Consider the following 23,673-nt stretch of genomic DNA (forward strand, 5'->3'; position numbering starts at 1 on the left):
CGCTGCCAAGCTCCTCGCGCTACCGACAGGACTTCTTCGACAGGAAATCTGAGGAGCGGATGGTGTGGTCGCTAGTAGAGTGGGTGACGTAGTGACGTCGAGGTGGTTTTCGTGCATGTATCTTTAAATGCAAATGATCTGCTGCTCCCTGTCCCTGCCCCTTTTGCCAGAATATCTCATATACCCTGCCAAAACAAAACATCTGGTTTGGTTTTGATTATCATGACTATCGCACTGATATCAAAGCCATATCAGGCCTAGTCCAAACATACACGGGTATTTTTATAAACAGTGTTTCCTCCTTCGTTAGAAAAAAAATCATCCACATGAAAACGCAAAAACACGGCAATATAACCCTAACCGTAAAGCCATGTTGGCCAATCACAGACTCGCCTCATGTAAACAAAGGAGATAGTAGTGTACAATCTGACATCAAACAAAGGAGATAACAGCACGCACTCCGACGTCACAAACCAAAATCTCCGGTTTCACCGGCTACACAACACTGCAACTTTTTTATCATTATAGGGTGGTTGTGTACACACACTGCCAGCACACATTTATGTTCAAACAACATGTAAACGTGAATTTTGCATAATAGGTGTCCTTTAAATTGTTTAAAATAATAAAACAGCTTTAAAATAAGCTAAAAATCAAGATGTAAACTAACATCATATTTGCAACAAGAACCACTAGACCAAGGTTTCCATAATTCCATAGAGTTATGTCAGGCTCTAAAATATTTTATTCAGTTTCTGTTTTTGAGTAAAATTAGTATTAAACATTATTATAAATGACTGGAAAATTAAACTGTAAAAAATGAATACGTATGTGAATACATTGCTTATACCAAGTGTTAACTCTGAAAAACATAAATTTTTTGAAACTTCCAGAATTTACGAAAATATGAATTTAATTTGTTTTAATTTTAAATATTTACATATTAACCACAGCAGTGTTGAGATACTAGTATAGTTTTTGTTAAAATTGTATTTTCTGTGTAAAGAAAACCATTTTAAAAAATTGTAAAGATTTTAAAGTTGTAATGTTTGCCTTTTTTGTGTTTTGGTTATTTTTAGTTTTTGTCTATGTGGTTTTTAGTGAATTTAAGTTTATTTAGTTTCAGTTATTTTAGTACTTCAATATCATACACCTTGGCAACTAGCTGAAATAAAATGTTTCTTTATATTTTATTTCAGTTCATGTTTATTTCAAGTAATACATTTTTTTTAAATGGTTAGCTTTAGTTTTAGTTAGCGATAATAACCCTGTCCCACAGACATCTGCTCATCTGACTCTTGACCATACTGAGTGTGGCAGAGGGTGTTCTGCCTCTCTCTGCTCTTAGATTTCAGTGACTGGCCTCATAACTGTGGCTTTGGTATTTCTTTTCCAGCTGGATTCTGGGGTTACTGCCGCTGCCCACAGACCACAGGACTAAAATGAATAGTTTCCCATACGCTGTCAGTGAGGGCGCTCTCCTCATAGAGCTGAGCTCTGTTTGTTTTTGTTTCATTTTAAAAGAATGAGTGTATAATGCATGTGCTGGACAGCAAGCATGACTCTACAAGATCTAGCAGTGACTCATAATAAACCAAATAAACCGAGGCAGTAGGCAGATTGGTGTAATAATAGTACTCCTCTGCCATATAACATGTGGACTAATGGAGATCCATGGCTTTGCAGCGAAAGCATGTGGTTTGGAGTCCAGTTTTAAGAGCTCAGCCTCAGTGGAGCAGTGCTGTGGAATCATTATGCGAGCTCTGGATCTGCTTCAACAACACACTATAATAATAAAGCCTGAAAGACAAAACCATTTCTTGGTAAATCTGTCACTTTTTCCATTCTGAATCTGATTTCAAAAGTCACAGAAACTCTAGAACATTTTGTGCTTTCATGTTTTAATCAAACAAGAATTTTAACAATTACTGATGCAATACACTACTGTTCAAAGTTTGGAGTCAGTAAGATATTTTAATGTCAAAAGAACTCTTATGCTCACAGAGGCTGCATTTGTTCAAAAATACAGTATAAACAGTAATTTGTGAAATATTATTTCACTTTTTGGTGAAATAATGTTTTCTATTGTGCTATATTTTAAAATGTAATTTATTCCTGTGATGGTAAAGCTGAACAATCATTACTCCAGTCTTCAATGTCACATGATCCTTCAGAAATCATTCTAATGTGCTGATTTGGTGCTCAGGAAACATTTCCGATTATTGTCAATGTTGAAAATGGTTTTGCTGCTTAGTATGTTTGGTATCCATGGTACATGTTTTCAGGATTCTTTGATAAATAGAAAGTTGAAAAGAACGTATTTAGTCACTTTTGATCAATTTAACGTGTCTCTGCTGATTAAAAATAATTTCTTTAAACAACAACAACAACAACAAAACTTACTAACCTCAACATTTTGTTTTGTGTTAAAAAAAGAACGATTTTTTTACCAACCTAGATGGTTTGCTGGTCTCGCAGGGTGGTCTGTTGACTGGTTTTAGAAGGGAATTTGTTTTTTTGTTTGTTTGTTTTTTCACCAGGTCAGACTGGGAGACTGAGTGCTCAGCTAAACACTAGCTAGGCCAGACTGTGAGACCTTAAACCAGCAAACCAAGGCCAGCAAACTCTGCCTTAAAACTTAGTGGAGAAAATGAAAGTATCATGGTGGGAGCTGAAATCCTTTGACTTGTTTTGATGGGTTTTATCACAGGAAAACCTTGAGACTGGGAGAGCCAGAGCTCAGCCAGAAACTTTATCTCCTGAACCCACCATAGCAGGTATGTGATTATTAATCTTGACAAAGGGATTCAGTTTTCACACAATTCTGTCTCAGACAAAAGCCTATTGACAGACTGAACTAAAACAAGACTATAGTTCTGAGCAGTATTTGCCCATACGTTATAGTCAACTGGTGCCCTGCAGTCTCATTTGTTGAGCCGTCTTACTGCATAATTTTTCTTAATGTACATTACATCATGACCATTAAATCATCATATTATAAATCTTTGAACTCTCCAGATGTGGTGGACTTTTGAATTGTGTATCACCACCATCTAGTGGTTCACCATGGAAGCACTGTTTTCCTTTTTGCTTTTTAACCCTTTGGGCTGAAAAAAACAAAAAAAACTGTCAACCAGTGTGTGATGTGCAGATTCTTTTCATTGTATAGACAAGAAATCTTTCATCAAAAAAACTTAAGATAAATCAGTAATTTTGTAGTCGCTAAGAAAAATAGTTTTAGAACCATTTTCATAAGCACTTGTCAGTTGAGCAAGATTACAATCTTCAGTCTACAAAGGTCAATCTTCTCAGACCAGAATGCTTGTTAATTGGAGTAATAAAGCAGAATTATTTCTCTCTCTTTTTAATAGAATTTATTTTTTTCCCAAGGTGGTCATAAAAAGGTTTGTGGTGGAGCAGACTACCTATTACTGATTTTTTGTTTTCTCTATTGGATTCAGAGCTCAAAGAGGAACGGAGACTCATTCAGAGGGATCTGAATGAGCAGAGTTTAATAAGCTGCTGCCACAACACAAATAATCAGAGCGCCAGAAACCAACAAATCCATGCAAGGTCAGATCACCTTCCTAAAATAAGTCTTTGTATGTAGCTGATCCTTATATTATATAATAGTGCTGGGGATGGGAAAGTGTTATTGAAATCCCATGGCGTGCTGCAATGAACTGATTCAATACAAGTCAGGAATAAATAGGTTACGTTGATAGGAACAAACAAATGATTGGATGAGCAATCGGCTTTAAGTAAACCAATCAGCTGCTCGGAAGAGATTCATGACTGAACTATATATATTTTAAAACACTATATATATTTTATGTATCGTTAATTTTTTATTTATTTAGGGTCCTCTTTCCTTTACCAGTACAATGGAGATTTAACAGGAAAGTGGAGCGAGAGATGGGGGAATGGGTTCAGGACACAACCCTGCTGTTTATACGTGATGAATCCATGTCTGCGTTAGCACAACAGCTCCTTTTATGTCTTGTGCAACTCACGTACCAGTGCTTTGACAAATTTGGTTTCATTCATCAGTACAAAGTATATATATCAAAGTAGTAAGGTACGATATATATCAGTGAGGGTAATAGCTTTCTGTCCCCTGCCCAATAATTTAGCATTGTCTATTAACAATCAGCTTGATACCCATCGGCTCTTTTGCCGGTCTCTGTTAAAGCTCATATAACGCTCACATGAGTGAATCTGAGGTGTAGATTGACCTTTCAGTCCAATTGCTATCTGGTATTTATCCTTTGAAATGTTGCCTCTGTACTCTTCTAAATTGCTTTGTTCTTTTGGTTCCCAGTAAGGCTAAGTAATTCTGCCCTCTTCATCCCTCGCCGAACCCTCCTCCTTCCTCACACCGAAGCAATTTAGCCAAGAGCGAGACAGATTCTTCCAACACTTAATTGCTGTTTCTATTGAAACACCAAACCTTATTACCTCTTCTCCAAATTACCACCCAATCGTCTGACTGTAATAGCCTTAAACATCTCACACAAATAGAAAAGAAAAACCTGTGATCCACTGCTTCATCATAGCAAACAATGCAACCGTTTGTTCCAGTTAACAAAGCGAGTCAGTTGCATGGAAACATCCTTTTTTTAGTTTCATTGTCACGTTTTGGACGTCACTCGAGCTCCACGTGTGTATTTAAACCCTAATCTTGCGTAGATGTTTTTCCTGAAAAGGATTCATACAAATGAATGCATGATGTTTCAATGACGGAGACTCATTCAGAGGGATCTGAATGAGCAGAGTTTAATAAGCTGCTGCCACAACACAAATAATCAGAGCGCCAGAAACCAACAAATCCATGCAAGGTCAGATCACCTTCCTAAAATAAGTCTTTGTATGTAGCTGATCCTTATATTGCTGGGGATGGGAAAGTGTTATTGAAATCCCATGGCGTGCTGCAATGAACTGATTCAATACAAGTCAGGAATAAATAGGTTACGTTGATAGGAACAAACAAATGATTGGATGAGCAATCGGCTTTAAGTAAACCAATCAGCTGCTCGGAAGAGTTTAATGACCGAACTATATATATATATATATATATATATATATGTTTTTTTTTTTTCTTTTATAGGGAGACATGCAAACTTGCTCTCTCTGCAAATTATTCGGAAGGACCGAAACCATCAAACTCAACAGTCCCCCATTTTAAACCATGTCCGCCTAGAGACCCAAACCACATCAGGAGTGATCTGCCACTAATGAGCTACTCAATTGCTGAATCCACAATCCCTATTTCTGCTTTGGAACATGGGAACAAAGAGTGCAAGTACAGAGGAAATTCACTAAGAGCTTCAGCCTTCAGACTGGTTCCAGCGGCCTCTGTCAAAGCATCCGGATCTGTAAAAGACTTCTTCCTAAAGATGGAAGTGACTCAAAATAGTGACCTAGACTGTCTCCAGCCCGCTCCTCCTGCAGTGCAGAGAACAGCCAGCAGGGGGCAGAGGGGGAGCAGACACCTGTGTCTTCCTCAGCCTGACAGCCTGCTCAGTTCTCTGTGAGAATCGCTGCATGCTGCTCTACACTGTCAGTTAGTTGAAGCTCATAGGGGGGAAAAAGGCCATAAAACACAAACCACAAGCTGATCTTTAAAATAAACTTTATTTACCATTTCAAATTGAACAGTTTACAGCTGACATGACTAAGACAATTTCAATGCTGTTTGGCCCTAAAATTGAAAAGACATGGTTAGATATGTTTGAAGCTCATGTCATTGTGCTTGTCATTCTACTTCACTACTATATTGCCATGAGCACAGAAGAACACGCACACTATTGTAAAGACATTGCTTTTAGGATGCAGGACAGGGAGAGAAAGGTTTTATTTTTTGCAATTTTGTATTTTCTGTTGCTTTCAAACACATATTTTTAAAGTGCCGTAACAACATGAAAATACATGACACGGTTTTGAATAAACATTTCATTAACCAAAAAAGTTCACAGTTTCAGTTATGCTGATTCTTTTTATAGTTCTTAATACAGCCACAAAACTGTGCTTAATGGATATTTCCATCTTGGACCAAGAGGTATTTGTGTGCATATTTTACACTGAATTCTAGTATTTCTGTTTTGCTTGTTCTAAACACAGCCCTTTCATGTCATTTCAAAGTGTATGCCGTCACAATTAAATTTACACTAAGAAACGGTGAAATATAGTTTATATATATAATATAGAGAGCCCGTTCAAATTAGAAGAAAATTCCACTTAAAAAGTGTTCGGTTCTTCTCAGAAACATTATCTTAATATACCCAAATAAAATTCAGAAAATATTAATTCAGTTTTGATCATTTCAAATGCATTTCGAAAATATTCAAAGATCGGCATAAGTGTTAAAACATTCTTTCCAGGCAATCAAATGTGCTTTCTCTACTGATACTGATTAAAATTATATGACATCAACAGTGACACTAACATGAACTAGGTTTGACTCAGCAGTTGAACGTCCACTACACAGAACACTCTGTACACATAACAGTAGCTACGTTACCATAAGAAATAATGTAAAAACAACTAAAAATAAACCCCACTACAGCAACCCACCCTGATAAAAACAGAAAACACAAACATAGACATCAGTTTTTTTGTTTGTTTTGTTTTTTTTACATTATTGTACAATGGAGAAAGAGGACAAGAGGTGGGGAACAGTGCAAGAATGGCACTGATGCATAACGTGTCTATTGTTATAAAGAGTTTGCATGTCAAGGTCAATATCCAGATCTGTTCACATCGCAGTACCTAGAGACAGACACATGGTCTTCATGCCACTTTCAAGGTCTGAGGACCACACATCAGAAAAATGAGAGGGCTTCAATCTTGTGCATTCATATTTCCGACAGCGATTATTAATCATACTGTAGCTACCGCGCACGTAGCCAGCTAAAGTGAACCAGTAAATAAAAGTGCTGTTAGCCTCCCGACACCTAAACCGCTGCTCTAATCTATGGCACTAACTGTCTAACAGAGGAAAAGCTAGAGTGCGTGACCTGTAGGTATGGTTGTGCTAGGGCTGGACGATATGGCCAAAATTTACATCACGATATATTTCTTAATTTCGGTCGATACGATATAATTCCGATATCGATATGCACACTATTTATCTGAGATAGAAATCTGTTGTAACATTATAAATGCCTTTATCATCACTTTTGATCAATTTTAAGCATCGTTGCTAAATAAAAGTATTAATTTCTATAATTTCTGATACATATTGATATTGAATTATTGTCCAGCCCTAGGTTGTGCTAAGACCAATGAACCTCCTGTTAGGCAGTAGGGTTACTTTTATTCTTCTCTCTTTTTTCCCTACTTCTTAAAGTTAGATTTGTGTTTTGTATATTTTTGGATAAAATCTTAAAAATATATATATCATACCTTCATGCAGAAATTAATGAAATGTACATATCACAAAGATGTAGACTATTATGCCATCAGGTTTTTGAGTACTGACTTTATCTGTGACCTGCTCCATCATTTTGAGTCAGAGTTTAGAGTCTAGAGTTTTATGCACTGAAAGAAAAGTCTCAAACATATATAAGAAAGCTTTCAAAAATATAAAAAAAATTGTTTATGATCCTTTGCTGAAATATAATTAAATGGCGCTGCCACAAAAACTTGAGAAAATGACATCTAAATTCCAAACAATTTGCATATATTTTTTGATAGAATCTGGTGATTTATTCAAGCATACTTTTATATTTACGATTTTATAATTACGAAGTTTTTTTTCCCCTCGAGCAATTGACACTGAATTACTTTTCTGAGGTAAATGTAACGTCAGGTGACGTTCACAAGCAGTTTTATTCACATCTTTTCGCGAGTGAAACACGATTACATGAGAGACGACACATTCAGTAAGTTGTACTGCATCTTTCAACATACCTTCTGATTCATTTATTTTTTCGTGCTATAACCAGTAGTAAAGAAAAAGAGCTGATCGGTTCACGCGTGCTTCACGCTGATTTTAAACTGAGGCAGCTATAGCAAACAGTGATATGTTAAAATTAAGCTAATTTGAAAGCTGAGACTTTGTATTATCAAAATTCACTGTTTAATCACAAGTCTCAATACATGACGTGTCAGCACATTAGCAGCTGTATTGTCAGCCTCCCTGTTAAAATGAGTCAGGCAACATCCCAGACAAATTCACAGTGTAACCAGGACTCTTTATCCATGTACATGTGCCACTATAACCGTATGCATCGTAAGTAAAGGGGCCTTGTTGAAATGTCACTGGAATGAAATGACATGCGGCATCTAACCATACCAAAAATATGAACATAACTCTCCATACCAGTATCTTCCCCTCTCTATTGCCTTCAAAACCAAAACAAAACAAAATGCACCATATTAACATCAAATTCTGTGGTTTCTATTGCGTAAATGGGATGGTTTGGTCTTTTATTTGTCTTGCAAGTCTATTTCACATTATTTTACAATACGAGGAAAAAATTCCATTAACCACAGTGATTTTGACTTATGCTACGTTTACTTCTGGTCATTCCACATGCAACCTTACCCCTTATTTCAGTGTTCGATGACACGACCGTTCAGCTCAGCACAGCCAGATGCCTTTAAATGACACATACACACCAGTTCAAGTCTCTTAACACAGACAACAAAAAATACACACAGACACAAACATACCAACTAAATCAGAACACAAAGGTTTGTGCACATGTTTTTGGTAACATGCCTCTTTTTCCGTGTAGAGCGGGGTTAGTGTGCATACTACAGTACTGAATCTAATGAGGAACTAGCTGCTTCTGTTATCGCACACATGCTCCCCTCGCTCAGGAGATGCCTCGACTTGAGATGCCCGGAAGACAAGACAGATTGGGCATTTCATGTGGAAGTTCCTACATGAAAACCCCTCTCCTTCATGTCCAATTCTCAACATCAGCAACAAATCATCTCAAGGTGTTGGAAAATGTTTTGCAAAAAAGCAAACTGTGTGTAACCCTGAGAATGGGCTTGAGAAGTGATATGCCTCGGTCCAGATACCTCAGTCAGTAAGAGCTTAAGACCAAATATCCTTTGTTTTATATTTGTGCTCTCATTTAATTGGAAATAAAGTTGATATTCTCTTTGCCTATGCTTATTTATTAGTATCAGCTAGTTTACTTGGCTGATTAACGAAAGTGTTAGCTCCCAAATTTACTGGTAGTCTAGTCAAAGGATAATAGACATGTTCTGTTTTGTAGTTTTAGGTGGATCTGGAGTTAATACAGTGTTAAAAGGTCATTTAACATGTATTATATCATATACTGGCATTACATTGAATATCAGCCACCCTGCTCTCAGACACCAACATTGGCCATTGAAAAACCCATACTGTCTTGTGAATGAGATGGTTCCCAAACAAGAAAATGGGTATAAAACAGAAACTGAAAATAACACTCCCCATTACAACATCGCCACAAAGAATATTTGGTCTTCAGCTATTAAACCTGACCAGCACTGCCGCCACTATACACACGCACAAGCCAAATCCCACTGTAGCTCCTGCTGCTGCAACAGTCACATTTCCAGACTACTCAACACAGAGTGAAAATATTGTACAATGCACTATATACACACTGCGTGTATGCAAACACCTCCTGTAAATGAACATGTCTTTTTTCTTGTCTTTTAAAAAAAACTGCAGTATTAAATTATGCGAACAAAAAGAAAAAGGTTTTGGATGACAACCAATTTCTCTAGAGGTTAGATTTCATAAAGCCCTTACAATATGTAAAGGTCTCCAGCGAGAGTGGCCTGTCCCGCAGTGAGGGAATGGGAACTGTCCTGGGAGGAGGGTGGGGAAGGGCTCCTCTATGCGCTGGGTGTGGGGTTTAATGTGGAGCCGTTGCTTCCTGTGATGGTCAAACCCATCTCATCCTTTTGCTCCGTCTCTTTCTCCTTGAGTTTCTCTTTCCCCTCGTCCTTCAGCTCTTCTTTGAGAGGGCACACCTCCACAGATTCGGGGCCCGCAGTGGCGTATCGGCCCTTGCGGTGCTCCTGGAGAGCTGGACCCCAGTCCGGGTCGGGCTTCACGGAGTTCTTCAAACGCTGCAGAGGTAAGAGTCAGTTTACCAACTGTTTTGTTATAATTTTTTTTTAGGAAAAAAGTAGTTGTTACCATGATTAACTTTTTTTTAGCTGTATTTACACCATGAACAAAACATAAAAAGCAGACCAAATATTCAATGGGCTGAACAAAGAGGAAATTTACTCCAATACTATAAGTGGCGGAATGCACTGGTTGTCCAAAATCGTAAAAAAAAAAAAAGTTATGCCTGTGCAAAACATCCAGAATAAATGAAACATTAAAGATGAAGTAATAATGAAGTAATTTTTTGTTTATGTCGCATTGGTAGATGGTACAATATATTGAAACAAGTGCAGAAGCACTGCCATCGGTTTTAAGGTGGCGATGACATTGTAGAAATGATTTGCTGATTTAACGTTGTTGTTCACACCATAAAGTGGATACACCAAGATAAAGTATTTGGCTAGTTATGTAAGCGTACATTATTTAAAACATATTTCAAAAGTATTATTAATCACTTTGTCTATTAATCTCAGCTCTTAAGGCAGAACACATAATACCTCTAAAAATGTGGATCCTTCAGACACAGCAATCTTGAACAGAGCATAGATAGGTATACAGATGACTGAAGACAAAGCCATGGCAAACCCAATGACCAATGACCACCTTGGGTAGACATAGTCATTGTAGGTAATAGGCTTGTACTGTATCACGGTAAAAATCAGAATGAACTGTGAAGAGACAGAGACAAAAAAGGATTAGATTAGTTTGAGTGATACGGAGAAATCTGATTCAGAAAATGGAAAACTTGAATCAGAAAAACCTAAAACAGACTGTCACTCACAGTAATAATGAAAGGAGACACATATCTCCAGCAGATCCTGAAGAAGAGCGGAGGAGGAAAGCCTAGCATCATTTCCACATCTTTAAAATAGTTCTTGTGACCTACATGGGAACACGACATTCAAATGAACACCTCAGTTTACATCCAGCTACTGTGGCCTTTACATAGAGCATGTAGAAAATGACTTAGAGGACTCACCATAGACATACATTATACAGATACACATGATGCAAGAGATGACGACCAGAGAGAAACTGGCAGCGTAGTTGTCCATAAGCAGCAACCAGTATATTCCTGCCTACATCACACACAGCACAATAGATCAATCCATAGATAAAGGACGTGTGTGTTTGTGTGTGTGTGTGTGTTTTTGTAACTCACCTGTGTGGTGAGCGGCACTCCCAGGAGGAATCCTACTATGGCGACTCCCAGCGTGACATAGGTCTTATTTTTGATAATCCAGTCAGTTCCAATCTCATCAACTACAGCCGTCACCAGAGTCTCCAGCAGACAGAACTACAACAACAATGAACAGAAAGAAAATAAGGAATTGTATGTCACTTTTTACATGAACTACTAGTTAACAAGACATTTCCTGAAAGAAATACCAGTGCATGGTAAAGCAGCAAAATAATAATGTTGTAGGTAAAAATGTAAATAAATAAATACATATACATAAAAGGAGAAGGGAAAAGAAATTGATAATAATTAGCATTTTAAGATAAACAGATGAAAAAAGAAAAGAACAAATCACAATTCAGTATGCAAACAAACAGGGCCATACTGCAATTCTGTATGCAAATATGTGACCCTGGACCACAAAACCAATTTTTCAAAATTGAGATTTGTACATCATCTGAAAGCCGAATAAATAAGCTTTCCACTGATGTATGGTTTATTAGGACAATATTTGGCCGAGATACAACTATTTGAAAATCTGGAGTCTGAGGGTGCAAAAAAATCTAAATATTGAGAAAATCGCCTTTAAAGTTGTCCAAATTAAGTTCTTAGCAATGCTAATATTAATTAATAGTTAATATATTTACGGTAGCAAATTTACAAAATATCTTCATGGAACATGATCTTTACTTAATATCCTAATGATTTTTGGCATAAAAGAAAAATCGATAATTTTGACCCATACAATGTATTTTTGGCTATTGCTACAAATATACCTGTGCTACTTAAGTTTTGTGGTCCAGGGTCACATATTATAATGAAGTCATTGTTGGTTAGCTTGTGAATGCTAAAAATTCAGTTGCTGGAAGATTTACATATTTTAATCTTAAATTCCTTAAAAATTATAAGACCAAAAATACACAAAATGTTGAAATTATCTTTAAAATAAAGTCTGAATAGAGTCCTATAAGTGGTCCAGGCTGAATTACACTACTGTTGAAATGCTCGGTGTCAGTATGACCTTTTTTTTGATACAAAACATTTATTTTATTAATTTAAATTGTAGCAATATTTCACTATATTCCTTGTTTTACTAGATTTAGTTTAATAAATGCAGCCATGGTGAATATTAATGAATAAAAAAAACAACAACTTTGATCTAGAAATTTGTGGTGAAGAAAAGAAGGACAAATAAAAATACCTGAGTGCCTAGGCCCAATAAAATAAGCATAAAGAAGAACAGCAGAGACCAGAGCGGTGATATGGGCAGCAATGTTAGGGCCTCCGGGTAGGCCACAAATGCCAGGCCTGGCCCATGATCGGCCACCTCTGACACATCCACCCCCAGATGATTAGCCATGAATCCCAGGATGGAGAAAATAACAAAGCCAGCATACACGCTGGTACCACAGTTTGTTACACTGATGATGATACTGTCTCTGTTTGAAAACAGACAAATAATTGGATTATTATTAAGTCTGCAGTCATAACACAATCTGAACTGAAATTCTTTAATTCCTTCCTTGATTTCAGGTAATACAAGTTAGAAGTTCTTCCATGCATTTATCAGTACCAGTCACGTGGGGGTGCTACAGAGTAATGCATGCAAGTCATCAAGCACTCGTTATACTTACAGTCTAAGTGTTTTCAAATGTAACAGAAGCAGAAAAATAAAAGAATACAATGTTTATTACCTAAAACAGTTATTATGGAACTTGTTATATGATGCCATGGTGATAAGGCCACCCCAGGCACAGCCCAGCGAATAGAAAATCTGAGAGGCAGCGTCCCCCCATACCTGCAGAACACAAAATGTTATCATTAACATAATATCAGTGATCAGTTACAGTATGCGCCGTTGAATAATGTACTGACCTTGGCATCTAGAATTTTCTCCCACTGAGGGGTCAAATAGTATTTGATACCACTGATGGCTCCCTCCAGAGTGATTCCTCTGATGAAAAGAATGGTCAGCACCACATAAGGGAAGGTTGCTGTGAAATACACCACCTGACAAAAGACATAATATTAAAATTCAATAAAACAAAAGAAAAAAGAAACACACACACAAACATGCTAGCATGGTAAGCGGTGCTATTTTAGTATTACTTATATGTCATAGTATTTATTAATATTTTGAATGAGCTTTTTACATTTTAATTATCATTTTAATATCAGTTTTCAATTCGGCTTTTTTTTCAGTTTAGTTTGAATAATTTTTGTACTTCAACTTATCTTTTTTTCAGCTAGTTGCCAAGGCAAAATTTCTCATTTTCATTTAAGTTTTTTAATCTAACATTTACATGATTTATTATTTAATATTATAATTTAATTTATTTCTGCTTTATGTCACAGGAATGGATGTTCAACTCACCTTGCCGGATGACTTGACTCCTCGAATAAGACAGAGGAACACAACTACCCATGACACAGCCAGACAGCCCAGGATAGGTAGACGCACCTCTCCGAAGTTCCCAATACCATCAGAGACATTCAGCACATAGTTCCTGAGAGGGCAAAAGCCAGTAAAAGAGGGGTGTGAGAGACTGCAGGATGTAATACAAAGCATAAACAATTAACTCAAAAATGTATCATGCTAATCTAAACACTTATTTTTATCAGCGCTTGCCTTTAGTTTAAAAGCATTATGTGGAAAAAAATGAAAACGATCCAAATTTTCAAGAGCACAGTCCCATCAAAAACAACCTTAGCCACACAATGAATGAGTTTACAGAAGGCAAGAACAAGAATGTCTTTCATACCACTGGAACAACAGTCCAGAGAGCACAAACCATTTATAAAGATGTTAAACGGTCCACAAACATCTCATGGTCAAAGCCTCGTATTCTCTGACCACAGGCAGTAAAGTGAAGTATTAATTCCAAACCACATACAATCACAATCACACTCTTGGAAAAACAAAACACTCTGTGCCTTTCTGTCCTATTGTCTTATGTCATCCTACATAGTGTTCAAACATCATTCAACAAACACATCTGCCATGTCCAGTGCACAAAGATCCAAACATCAAGACAATATGCATGACTCCTGCAAACATCTATTAATTACAAGCTTTCAACTATCAATCTGTCATGAATCTTCAGAAATTATGAGTAATGGATTGACTATATAATTATGTTGATATTCAACTCTCTGGGTCTTGCTAGCATTTATATTTGTGTATAAACATACAGAACTCAGTGACGTTTATTTTTTGTCCTGTTAATTTATGTAAATAAACAAAAAAATGCATAAAGACCTCTGAATAAACCTCTACTATGAAGAGATTTTTTTTTATTTCTGTATTAAAATTCATTTAAATATTTTTGGAGGGCATAAAGTCAAAATGTCAGGCTGATACAATTGTCTTGTCCTTAAAAGAAATAAATTTATTATTATTATACCCCTTATTATTTCCTATTATTTTCCTATATATTAACAACTACTTCACTGCTTATTAATATTTGAAAAATATTTGGCCTATCAAAGTCACGTGGTCCAATCAACATGCAGAAAAACTGCACAAATTGCAGTGGTCCAATCAACATGTAGAAAAACTGCACATCAGGAAATTACATCATAGAGAGGACCCCTTCAATAAGTCTCTTAAAAGTTTTTTAAAATATCCAAGAAGACTCTTTTTGGATAGACTATTTTTTTTAAATAATTCATAATATTTAAAAAAATATGTTTTACCTTAATACATTGTTTATATGTAAATTATAATTACTATAATTATTTATTTTGAAATAATTATGCACTTACCTCCAGTACTCTTCACTAGGACTGGTCCTTTTTGTGCGGTTGACTATCTCAGTCAACCCTGACACAACAGCAGACACATTGGCGAAGGTGGCATTAGTTCGTGGAGTGCCCATCACTCCAGTGCAGTCAGGGGTGTTCCAGGGGTTGTTACAGTACGTCCAGGGCAGCAGGTTTGTCATGGACATGAAGAAGTAATAAAATGCAATGCAAATCACCACATTGTAGTAAATCCCAATGTAGGTAGAGACCACCATCATTCCATAACCCACACCTTAAAGGAGAGAAAACAACCAAAGGACATTAAATTAAGTATGTTGAAGGATGTTTAGCTTTCAAGTACCCAGAAAGCAATACACTCATCTGAGAAACCTGTAATGTAACATCAAAAATAACCAACACAACAGCCAACACAAAAACGCATATTAAGATTGCATGATATAGTAAATAACTCTTGATGAAAATCTGATTATTTTGACAAATACTTCAATATTGCTTTGCAATAAAATAAAGCATTTAAGCGTATTCTGCATTTCCCAATTTCAAGAGGATGTACAAAAAATACCAAATAGTAAGTGGCATTTATTTTTATGAATTAAACATTATCTGGTGGCAGTAGAAATACTAGAACACACTAAACGAAACTAAAATGAATGAATAAATGAATTGAGTGAGTGAGTGAATGAATGAAAAGCTGTCCGTGGAAAAAAATCTTGTTTATTTTCTGTTTAACCTTATTCAAAATATTCACAAAAAAATAAACAAATAAATTAAGTAAAATCATTAGAAAAAAATATGTGAAATGAGCTTCTTGTCTTGTGTGCCACAATGACTAAAAAATTAACTGATAACTATAAACAAGTATAAATATTTAGACTTGAAGAAATGATGCATGAGAACCTGGCTCATTTAGCTGCCACATGGCACATTTTAAGCAAACCAAACTCAGACCACCTCCTGTCACCCTAGCAAGCCATCCTGAGGTGAATACAACACTGTAAGAGTGTGTTTAAAAATAATTACTAGTTTAACATGTCAAACAGGTCATGCCATGCATTAAAGGCCAAACCAACCCACATAGATTTATCTGTGACTTTTCAGTTGTCATGAAAATGTTTTAGATGTTCTCACACCTCCCTTAACAGCCTCTTGCTCACCTTTAAACATGGGGCTGACCTTCCAGACTCCCAGGCACCCGAGGGAGGTAAACTGCCCAAAGGAGAGCTCCAAGAAGAACAGAGGGATGCCACAAAACACCAGCATGATGAAGTATGGGAACATGAAGGCACCTGTGACACACACACACACACACATCCACAGAGTTACATAACAATTATTTTATCCTGACACATAGTCTTCTAGCTGAAGTCAGACACGTAGGTGTTCTTATTTACATAAATGGTAGGAAACAAAAGTAGTTTAAAAATGACACAAAGAATAGCCAAGGTCTGGTTTCATTTATAGAGTTCCCTAATGCTTATGCAAATAAGTGAGTAACACCTGATGTTACACAACAGATCTAATTTGATTGGACGAGCTGCATTCCAACTGTGCTGATAATCTGCATAATGGAATAGAATGTGGATTTAGTGCTTTGAGTGTTTTGAATACAAGGGCGAATTATGGCCTGGGGCAATGGCGTTGATGTGCCAGGGGTCCCACAGCAGCCTGATGTCAAGAAGCAAGGCACTTCGTCCTGATGCAGATAGGTGAATATTGCTTGAATAATATTATGGATCTAATGAAATGCAATGAATGATTGAAGATGCATACAAATAGTACAATAAAGTTGAATGAATAAACAAAAAGCTGCTAGTGCCCTGTGGCCCTACAGGACCATAATCCATCCTTGTTTATAGGGCCTGGAGCTCAGTTACTTATTTGAATTCTGGGCTAATTCAGGGTATGGCTTCTGATTAGAGGCAGCTCTAGGAATATGAGATCATGGGGCAGAGGTTTCTGGGCCAGGCCATTGGGAACCTGCTGCTTGAGACCCTTGCTTACTCTAGCCTGGTCTATTTTAAGTGAGGTGTGTTATGAGACTCGATACCAAATGAGTACCCTTTTAAGGGAGCAAAGAATTTGAAAAGGACTCAGTGGTATGACAAAAACAATAAATACCATCAATTTTACTTTCAACTACATGGGGGCAGTCGTGGCCTAATGGTTAGAGTTGGACTTCTAACCCAAAGGTCGCGCGTTTGAGTCTCGGTACCGGCAGGGATTCTAGGTGGGGGGAGTGAATGAACAGCGCTCTCTTCCACCCTCAATACCACGACTGAGGTGAGACCCTTGAGCAAGGCACCAAACCCCCAACTGCTACCCGGGGGCCGCAGCAAAAATGGCTGCCCACTGCTCCGGGTGTGTGTTCACGGTGTGTGTGTGTTTCACTACACACTGCTGTGTGTGTGCACTTGGATGGGTTAAATGCAGAGCACAAATTCCAAGTATGGAACACCATACTTGGCTACACGTCACTTTCACTTTCACTTTTATCCATAGACTTTCATACTTACAGCCTGATGAAAATGATTAAATTATTCTATTTTAGGAATCTTGCAAGAAATTATCAAATGCTAACTGAACTGTGCAGGAAAGACACAGAAAGACAGACAAGATAGATATTAGAAAAAGAAGGATAACGTCAAAAATGGTTACCTCCTCCATTCCTGTAGCAGAGGTAAGGAAACCTCCAGACATTTCCCAGACCCACTGCATAGCCAACACTGGTGAGGACAAACTCAATCTGGTTGCCCCAGTTTCCCCTTCTGGAGTTTTCATCTTTCTTTACTGGCTCTCCTGGAACTGCTCCGTTCTGAAACACAGACACACAAACGAATGAAATGAAAATGTTGATGTTCACTGGGATCACTCTCATGAGTCAGGGAGCAGTAAACAAATTTTGTTTGCAATAAGCACACACAAAACAGAATGTCACAATAAAATTTGAACTGAGTAATAGGATAGTGGATACATAATATGCTATGTATGGCCATCCAAGTCATCCAAAATGCATACAATTCGTATAAAACGGTTTTAGGTTAACTTTAGCATGGCACAAGTCAACTACATTGCCAAAACAAAAACAAAAACGTTAATGCCATGGTGAAGTGATACTGCACATGCCTCAAACATATGGTGCTCCCACAGTGATGCAAGTTTGAGTTTGGGTTGTCAATTCATAACTCCGGTCCCACTACTTCCTATAGCTCTCTACCAATAAAAACGTGTTACAAGAAGAAATTAAAAGAAAGCAAGAGGTTAGTCACATGTCAAAGTTTGGGTGAATTTCGTGAAAACTCCTAAATTGAATGCAAGGACTGTTGAGGGCTCAGAGAGCGTGCTAGAGCGCACATGATGTGAACTGAAATCACTGTTATGTGCACAAGACAAACATTTGGTCTTGTCGGCCTGATTTAAAGTTTACTCTCTCCATCTGTTCTCATCAGATGCTCTTCATGTTGACCTCTAAGGCAAGCTCACGATCTGATCTAAGCACGCGCTCTGTCTGCACAGTGAGCATGCTGCTGGAGATGAACATTCAGCGCCTATGCTCACAATCTTCCCTGCAGCTCTGGGGACGAATCCAGACTGTACTTGATAATTCTAGTGAGCAATTTTGCTTTACAAAATGCATAGTTGACCACTGTGTTGTAATTGTAAACTTAGTGTTTTATCATGAGTGTCATTGCGAGTTAATTGCATATGTAATAATTAAAAAGAATTAGAAAATATTTAGATGATGTACCACCGCTGTGATAGGCTGACTGTCTAAATATGAAAAGATTATGAGCTGGCTGTCAGTGCTGAAATGATTTTAATGGCAGCAAGAGTGTCAGCTGTAATGGTACTCCTGCGGTTTTTATTTTATTTAATGTATTTTAGGTTTGCTTCAGGTTACACAAGGCACTACATAAACACACACATTTAGACTCACTGCAGCTTCTGAGTCTGAGCTCCCTGGGCCATTGCTCCCCGCAGGATCACACAGACACATGTGCATCAGCAAAATTAACAATAATCTAAAGTTTGCCTTTCAGCCCAAATGAAATATTAATTTTTTTAACTATTAAACAATGCAACATTTCTTGAACAAGAACACAAAAACCCTAGTGAGAATGCTTTTTGGACAACCACCACTTATTCCTGAACCTGAAAACAGTCTAACTGTACAAATCCACTGAAGCAGAGTGAGCAAAGCAGAGTGAGAGGCATTTTCAATTCATTCTCTACAGGAGCTGAGTAAAAGACTTGCGCAGGGGATGTTGGGATCGACAGCAAAGCAGAGCACGTGGTGAGAGTGTCAAAACATTGAGAAACACTCAAATGCAAATTAGATGTGCGGCAACCAAACACAGTAAGGTTAAGGCAGTGACATCTGTCATAAACAATGGAAAGTATCCTGTAATTTCTAATGGATTATTGCAAATTAATGCAATCATGGCTGCAAATTAATGTATTTAAATCAGGTTTTTGACCATGTAATATAAGCAATCACTGCCACGCTACTGTATATTTACAGAGACACCCCCAAAGTGGCAGATCTCTAGCATTTTGAGTGGTATTGCAGGGATTTCTTCTGCACCAGTGGACACATAGGTTAAGTGAGCTTTTAGACCAGCAGCTGGGCACCTGTGATGGGTTGTGCTGAGAATAAGGAGGAAATTCAGAGTAGACTGAAACCGGTGGGATCCTTGAGGTCAGAATACCTGGAAGACGAACCACCTTTAAATATGTAAACCTCTTCAACAAAATGCTACTAAATACTTCTCTGCATCTATCCATCTATAATATTACAGTCCAACATACATTAAACTATGGGACTGTAGCTCTATGGCCCTTCTGTGCTCACACATGAGGATATGTTGTGTTTACCTTCCAGTAAATCAATGAATTGTTTAGTTAAGTCTTTATCCGTTGCACTCTGTGATCCCTGTCCCTGTGCTCTGGAATGCCTAGGTGTTTCAGCCGTTGCCGTTTACTCCAAGGATCTGTCTTACTGAGCACAGAGTGTGAGAGAGAAAGTTCGTCCAGCTGGGCCCATCTGCCCTTTTACGTAAGACCAAGACGCACTCATAAACACAAGGTCTCAGGAGGACCCGGGTCAAAAAGAGTGGTTGAGCTATTTGACATTCTAGTAAAGAAACAAATGAAACAAGAAGGAAAAAAGGAATAGAAAAAGAAATGAGGATAGCAAAAAATAAAAGGAAAAATAAACAAATCAAAGAGATAGAAAGAGTTAGAAAAGAAAGGAAAAAACAAAAGACTTCCATAAAACTGCTTCAACAAAACAACGGCCTCATATAATCAAATAACAGCACTGGGTCAAAAAGAGTGGTTGAGCTATTTGACATTCTAGAAAAGAAACGAAATGAAACAAGAAGGAAAAAAGGAATAGAAAAAGAAATGAGGATAGCAAAAAAGAAAAGGAAAAATAAACAAATCAAAGAGATAGAAAGAGTTAGAAAAGAAAGGTAAAAACAAAAGACTTCCATAAAACTGCTTCAACAAAACAACGGCCTCATATAATCAAATAACAGCACTGATCTCATTTTTCACCAAAATTTGACTGTTCTACAATGCCCTGCCCTACCACCTCAAACAGTAAGAAGAGCATCTACCCATGAAGCCTGAAGCCTGTGACTGACAGCAGCGCAGCTCCCTCACAGCAGGTATGTGACCCTGTCAAGTTAAGAAGGGAAGTGAGAACTGACCTGTGACTTCTCAACTTAACACACAGAATGCCTAGAGATGTTCAACAGATCCTTATCAGCTCAATATGGGGTGTGTAAGTGTTTGGAGCATGAAGCTATATGTGTTTTTTTAATCTTTTACAATAACTTTCTGAAGTCTTGAATAAACAAACACCCAACAAAAGCAAGAGTGACAGTATTTTTACTTTATTCTTGCAACCATTACAGATTATATTATCTGCTCCAATGAGCAGATAATATTCAGGGGAAAAAATGATTTGATTATATAAAATAATTATTGATGCATCCCTAAGAGAAATATAAATATTTCTAACAGAAATGAATAAATATTTGTAAGAGAAATATAAATATTACTAAGAGGAAATATTTTGATTGCATTTAAAAGAAAAAAAAAATCTCAGATTATGTAACATATCAATTGCGGCAGATTATGTAACAAAGAGAAATATAAATATTACTAAGAGGAAATATTTTGATTGCATTTAAAAGAAAAAAAAAAATCTCAGATTATGTAACATATCAATTGCGGCAGATTATGTAACATACCAGTTGAAACACATAATATTTAGTTGTATTAAACAATTATTGATGCATCCCTAAGAGAACTATAAATATTTGTAAGGTAAATAGAGAAACAGAAATTCTCATGGGGGTGCCATTTAGTTTTTTTTTTCTCTTCATTTTGACACCCTACAGATGGTTGAGTGACATTATGTGCTCTGGTTGTGCATGTCAAATTTGCATCACTAAATAAACACACAAACACACTTAACGGGACCTTTCACACATCAGCTCACCTGACTTCTATGATTAATTAACCCTGGCAAAACAGAACAAATCTATTAAAAGATTATTTTAAGATTCGTACTGAGAAGAGTGATGCCATGTTTACAGATTGAACATCCATTCTTATATAAACCCTCACTCACATGAAATCATTGCGCTCCCGAAAAGACCCTACAAGACTTCTAATTCAGCAGAGGAAAGTCTAAGGAAAAGGGAGATATAGCCTAAATACTGTGATGAATCAATGACTTCCTGCTCTCTAAAGTCAAAGGCTCAAAGGTGTAGCCAATGGAGTGACCTTCGTAAAAATAGCGCAGATTCCAAAACCCACTCCAGGCAGTGAAACTTCACAAGGCTCCACGGGTCCAAACATAAAAAAGAGATTACAGACCTACTGCTGATTAATGCTGCAAAACATTTCCCATCAGGCTGGTGAGTTTACAGAAAAGCAAGAAGAAGAAAAAAGACCAAAGCAATTTGAGAATGTGAAAGGGGGGAAAAAGAAGCAAGGAAACCAAAGGAAATGTGCTCTAAGCACTTCTGAAATAGTTAAACACCCAAGTCCTTCGGGTTCTGACCTTTCCCCTTTCTAATACTCCCTACTGACCCCCCAGATCACATTTCAAAGGCAACATCCTCAATCTTTCTCTGCTGATGAGGGAGAATCATCATTCTCCTCAGGAAAAGAAGGAACATACAACAGGCCCGTTCAAAGACCTCAGAAAGACTTTCACCTCTGGTTTGTTTATCAAGGTCAGAGGTAAGACCACAAGGGTTGTGATTGCTACTAGGGATGTTCATTTCGGTTATTTTTCCTAACCGACGCTCGTTAACCGATCAACAGGTTAAAATTAACATCCCTAATTGCTACCAAAATGTCTCTTACTCTTACAGAGCTTCAGCTGAATCTCATAAATGAAGCCATGTTTCCGAGGTTTTTCAAGCTTTTCCTATAATCTACAAGTCAGCTACAAGGCATTTGTATGATAACTTTATGAAAAGCTATTGCACAAACATGTTAATTTCTATATCAGCAAATACAGTGAGTTTGTAGCAGGACAGCTTGTTTGTGTGTCCCAAAGGCAGATAGGGATGGGTGGAAGGAGTGGTAGAAAGGAAAAAAATAATAACCTTCACCCTCTTACAGAACTGAATGCAGAAGTGTAAATGGACATTCATCATCGGAGACAGGGTGGGTTATGAGCGCGTAATATGAGTGACATGAGCTTCCTCTGAGTCATAACAGCGATCACGGAAGAGAAAACACAGGCCGACAGCGATATAAGCAGCTAATTCTCATCAGCAAATCAGTGGAAAATTAATAGAAATTATGATTCTAACCTATGCGTTTTAAAAGGAAATCACACTAGTGTAAACGTAGCCTAAAAGACGTGTAAACTGAAAACTGTTCCTTTGTGCAGTGGCTCAGGACATGAGTATTTGAGTCTGTAAAAAGGTCAAGAAGCTGAAAAAATAAAACCAAAGTTTTTTGAGGTAATGTGTAATGTAATCTTGTCAAAATGGATTTCATAAAATTGGTATTGTTCAGGAACCGGTATCAAAGTCAAGGTATCGGTAACGGTATCAGTATCGGTATCAATAACTTTTTAAAGATACCCAGCCCAAATGCACTTCATAGTGTTGTTTAGCCTATTGTTCTATAATGAAAATGCCTACTTGTAAACAAATAATGCTTTTCTGAACACCTGGATGAAGTCAAACACCTTATAGAATCCAGATCCAAACATGATTAACCATATTGGAATGTTTACGAGGACAGATATCCATCTCTGTCATTCCTTACGTCATGTTGCTACACAGTTTTGGACATGTACAACAGCATTCCAAGAATGACCAAAGCCATTCTAAAGCGAAATTGTGAGACTTACACTTTAGTGAATGCTCAAAACTAACTATCAAAGACTTAAAAGTATGAATTAAAGACCATTACTAATCCCTCTAGTTCCTTCCTATAAAAAACATTCTGAAAGATTTTCTTGAGAAGTTCCCTCAAGAACCCTCAAGTTCTTACCCCTATGTTGATAACTGAGGCCTCAATATTCCACATACACTTCTAGCCTCACTTCCTTTGGTCTTACCTTTATTCT

The 23,673-nt window shown here is 37.2% G+C and overlaps 2 protein-coding genes across 5 annotated transcripts in view; one reads left to right on the forward strand and one right to left on the reverse strand.

The window, feature by feature from the left end:
- The window catches only part of LOC107700997 (coiled-coil domain-containing protein 24-like), a 23,776-nt gene extending 16,746 nt beyond the window's left edge, over positions 1-7,030 (forward strand). Inside the window, exons 7-9 of the mRNA XM_016502884.1 lie at positions 2,711-2,777; positions 3,462-3,573; positions 5,108-7,030. Of these exons, the coding sequence (XP_016358370.1) occupies positions 2,711-2,777; positions 3,462-3,573; positions 5,108-5,534 (606 nt within the window). The 3' untranslated portion in view covers positions 5,535-7,030. The remainder of the gene's footprint in view (positions 1-2,710; positions 2,778-3,461; positions 3,574-5,107) is intronic.
- A 256-nt stretch (positions 7,031-7,286) lies between these two features.
- Positions 7,287-23,673, reverse strand: part of LOC107700995 (sodium- and chloride-dependent glycine transporter 1-like) — a 45,894-nt gene continuing 29,507 nt past the window's right edge. For all 4 annotated transcript variants that reach the window (XM_016502881.1, XM_016502879.1, XM_016502880.1 and 1 more), the window contains 12 exons: positions 17,724-17,880; positions 16,223-16,354; positions 15,069-15,339; positions 13,678-13,810; positions 13,179-13,313; positions 12,998-13,101; positions 12,505-12,742; positions 11,286-11,420; positions 11,103-11,202; positions 10,905-11,005; positions 10,621-10,791; positions 7,287-10,080 (listed from right to left, as the gene is read on the reverse strand). In XM_016502881.1, coding sequence (XP_016358367.1) covers positions 9,844-10,080; positions 10,621-10,791; positions 10,905-11,005; positions 11,103-11,202; positions 11,286-11,420; positions 12,505-12,742; positions 12,998-13,101; positions 13,179-13,313; positions 13,678-13,810; positions 15,069-15,339; positions 16,223-16,354; positions 17,724-17,880 — 1,914 coding nt within the window. In that variant the 3' untranslated portion in view covers positions 7,287-9,843. The remainder of the gene's footprint in view (positions 10,081-10,620; positions 10,792-10,904; positions 11,006-11,102; positions 11,203-11,285; positions 11,421-12,504; positions 12,743-12,997; positions 13,102-13,178; positions 13,314-13,677; positions 13,811-15,068; positions 15,340-16,222; positions 16,355-17,723; positions 17,881-23,673) is intronic.

Source organism: Sinocyclocheilus anshuiensis, unplaced genomic scaffold, assembly GCF_001515605.1.
Source record: "Sinocyclocheilus anshuiensis isolate Anshui unplaced genomic scaffold, SAMN03320099.WGS_v1.1 scaffold1143, whole genome shotgun sequence".
In the NCBI taxonomy this organism is placed as follows: Eukaryota; Metazoa; Chordata; class Actinopteri; order Cypriniformes; family Cyprinidae; genus Sinocyclocheilus; species Sinocyclocheilus anshuiensis.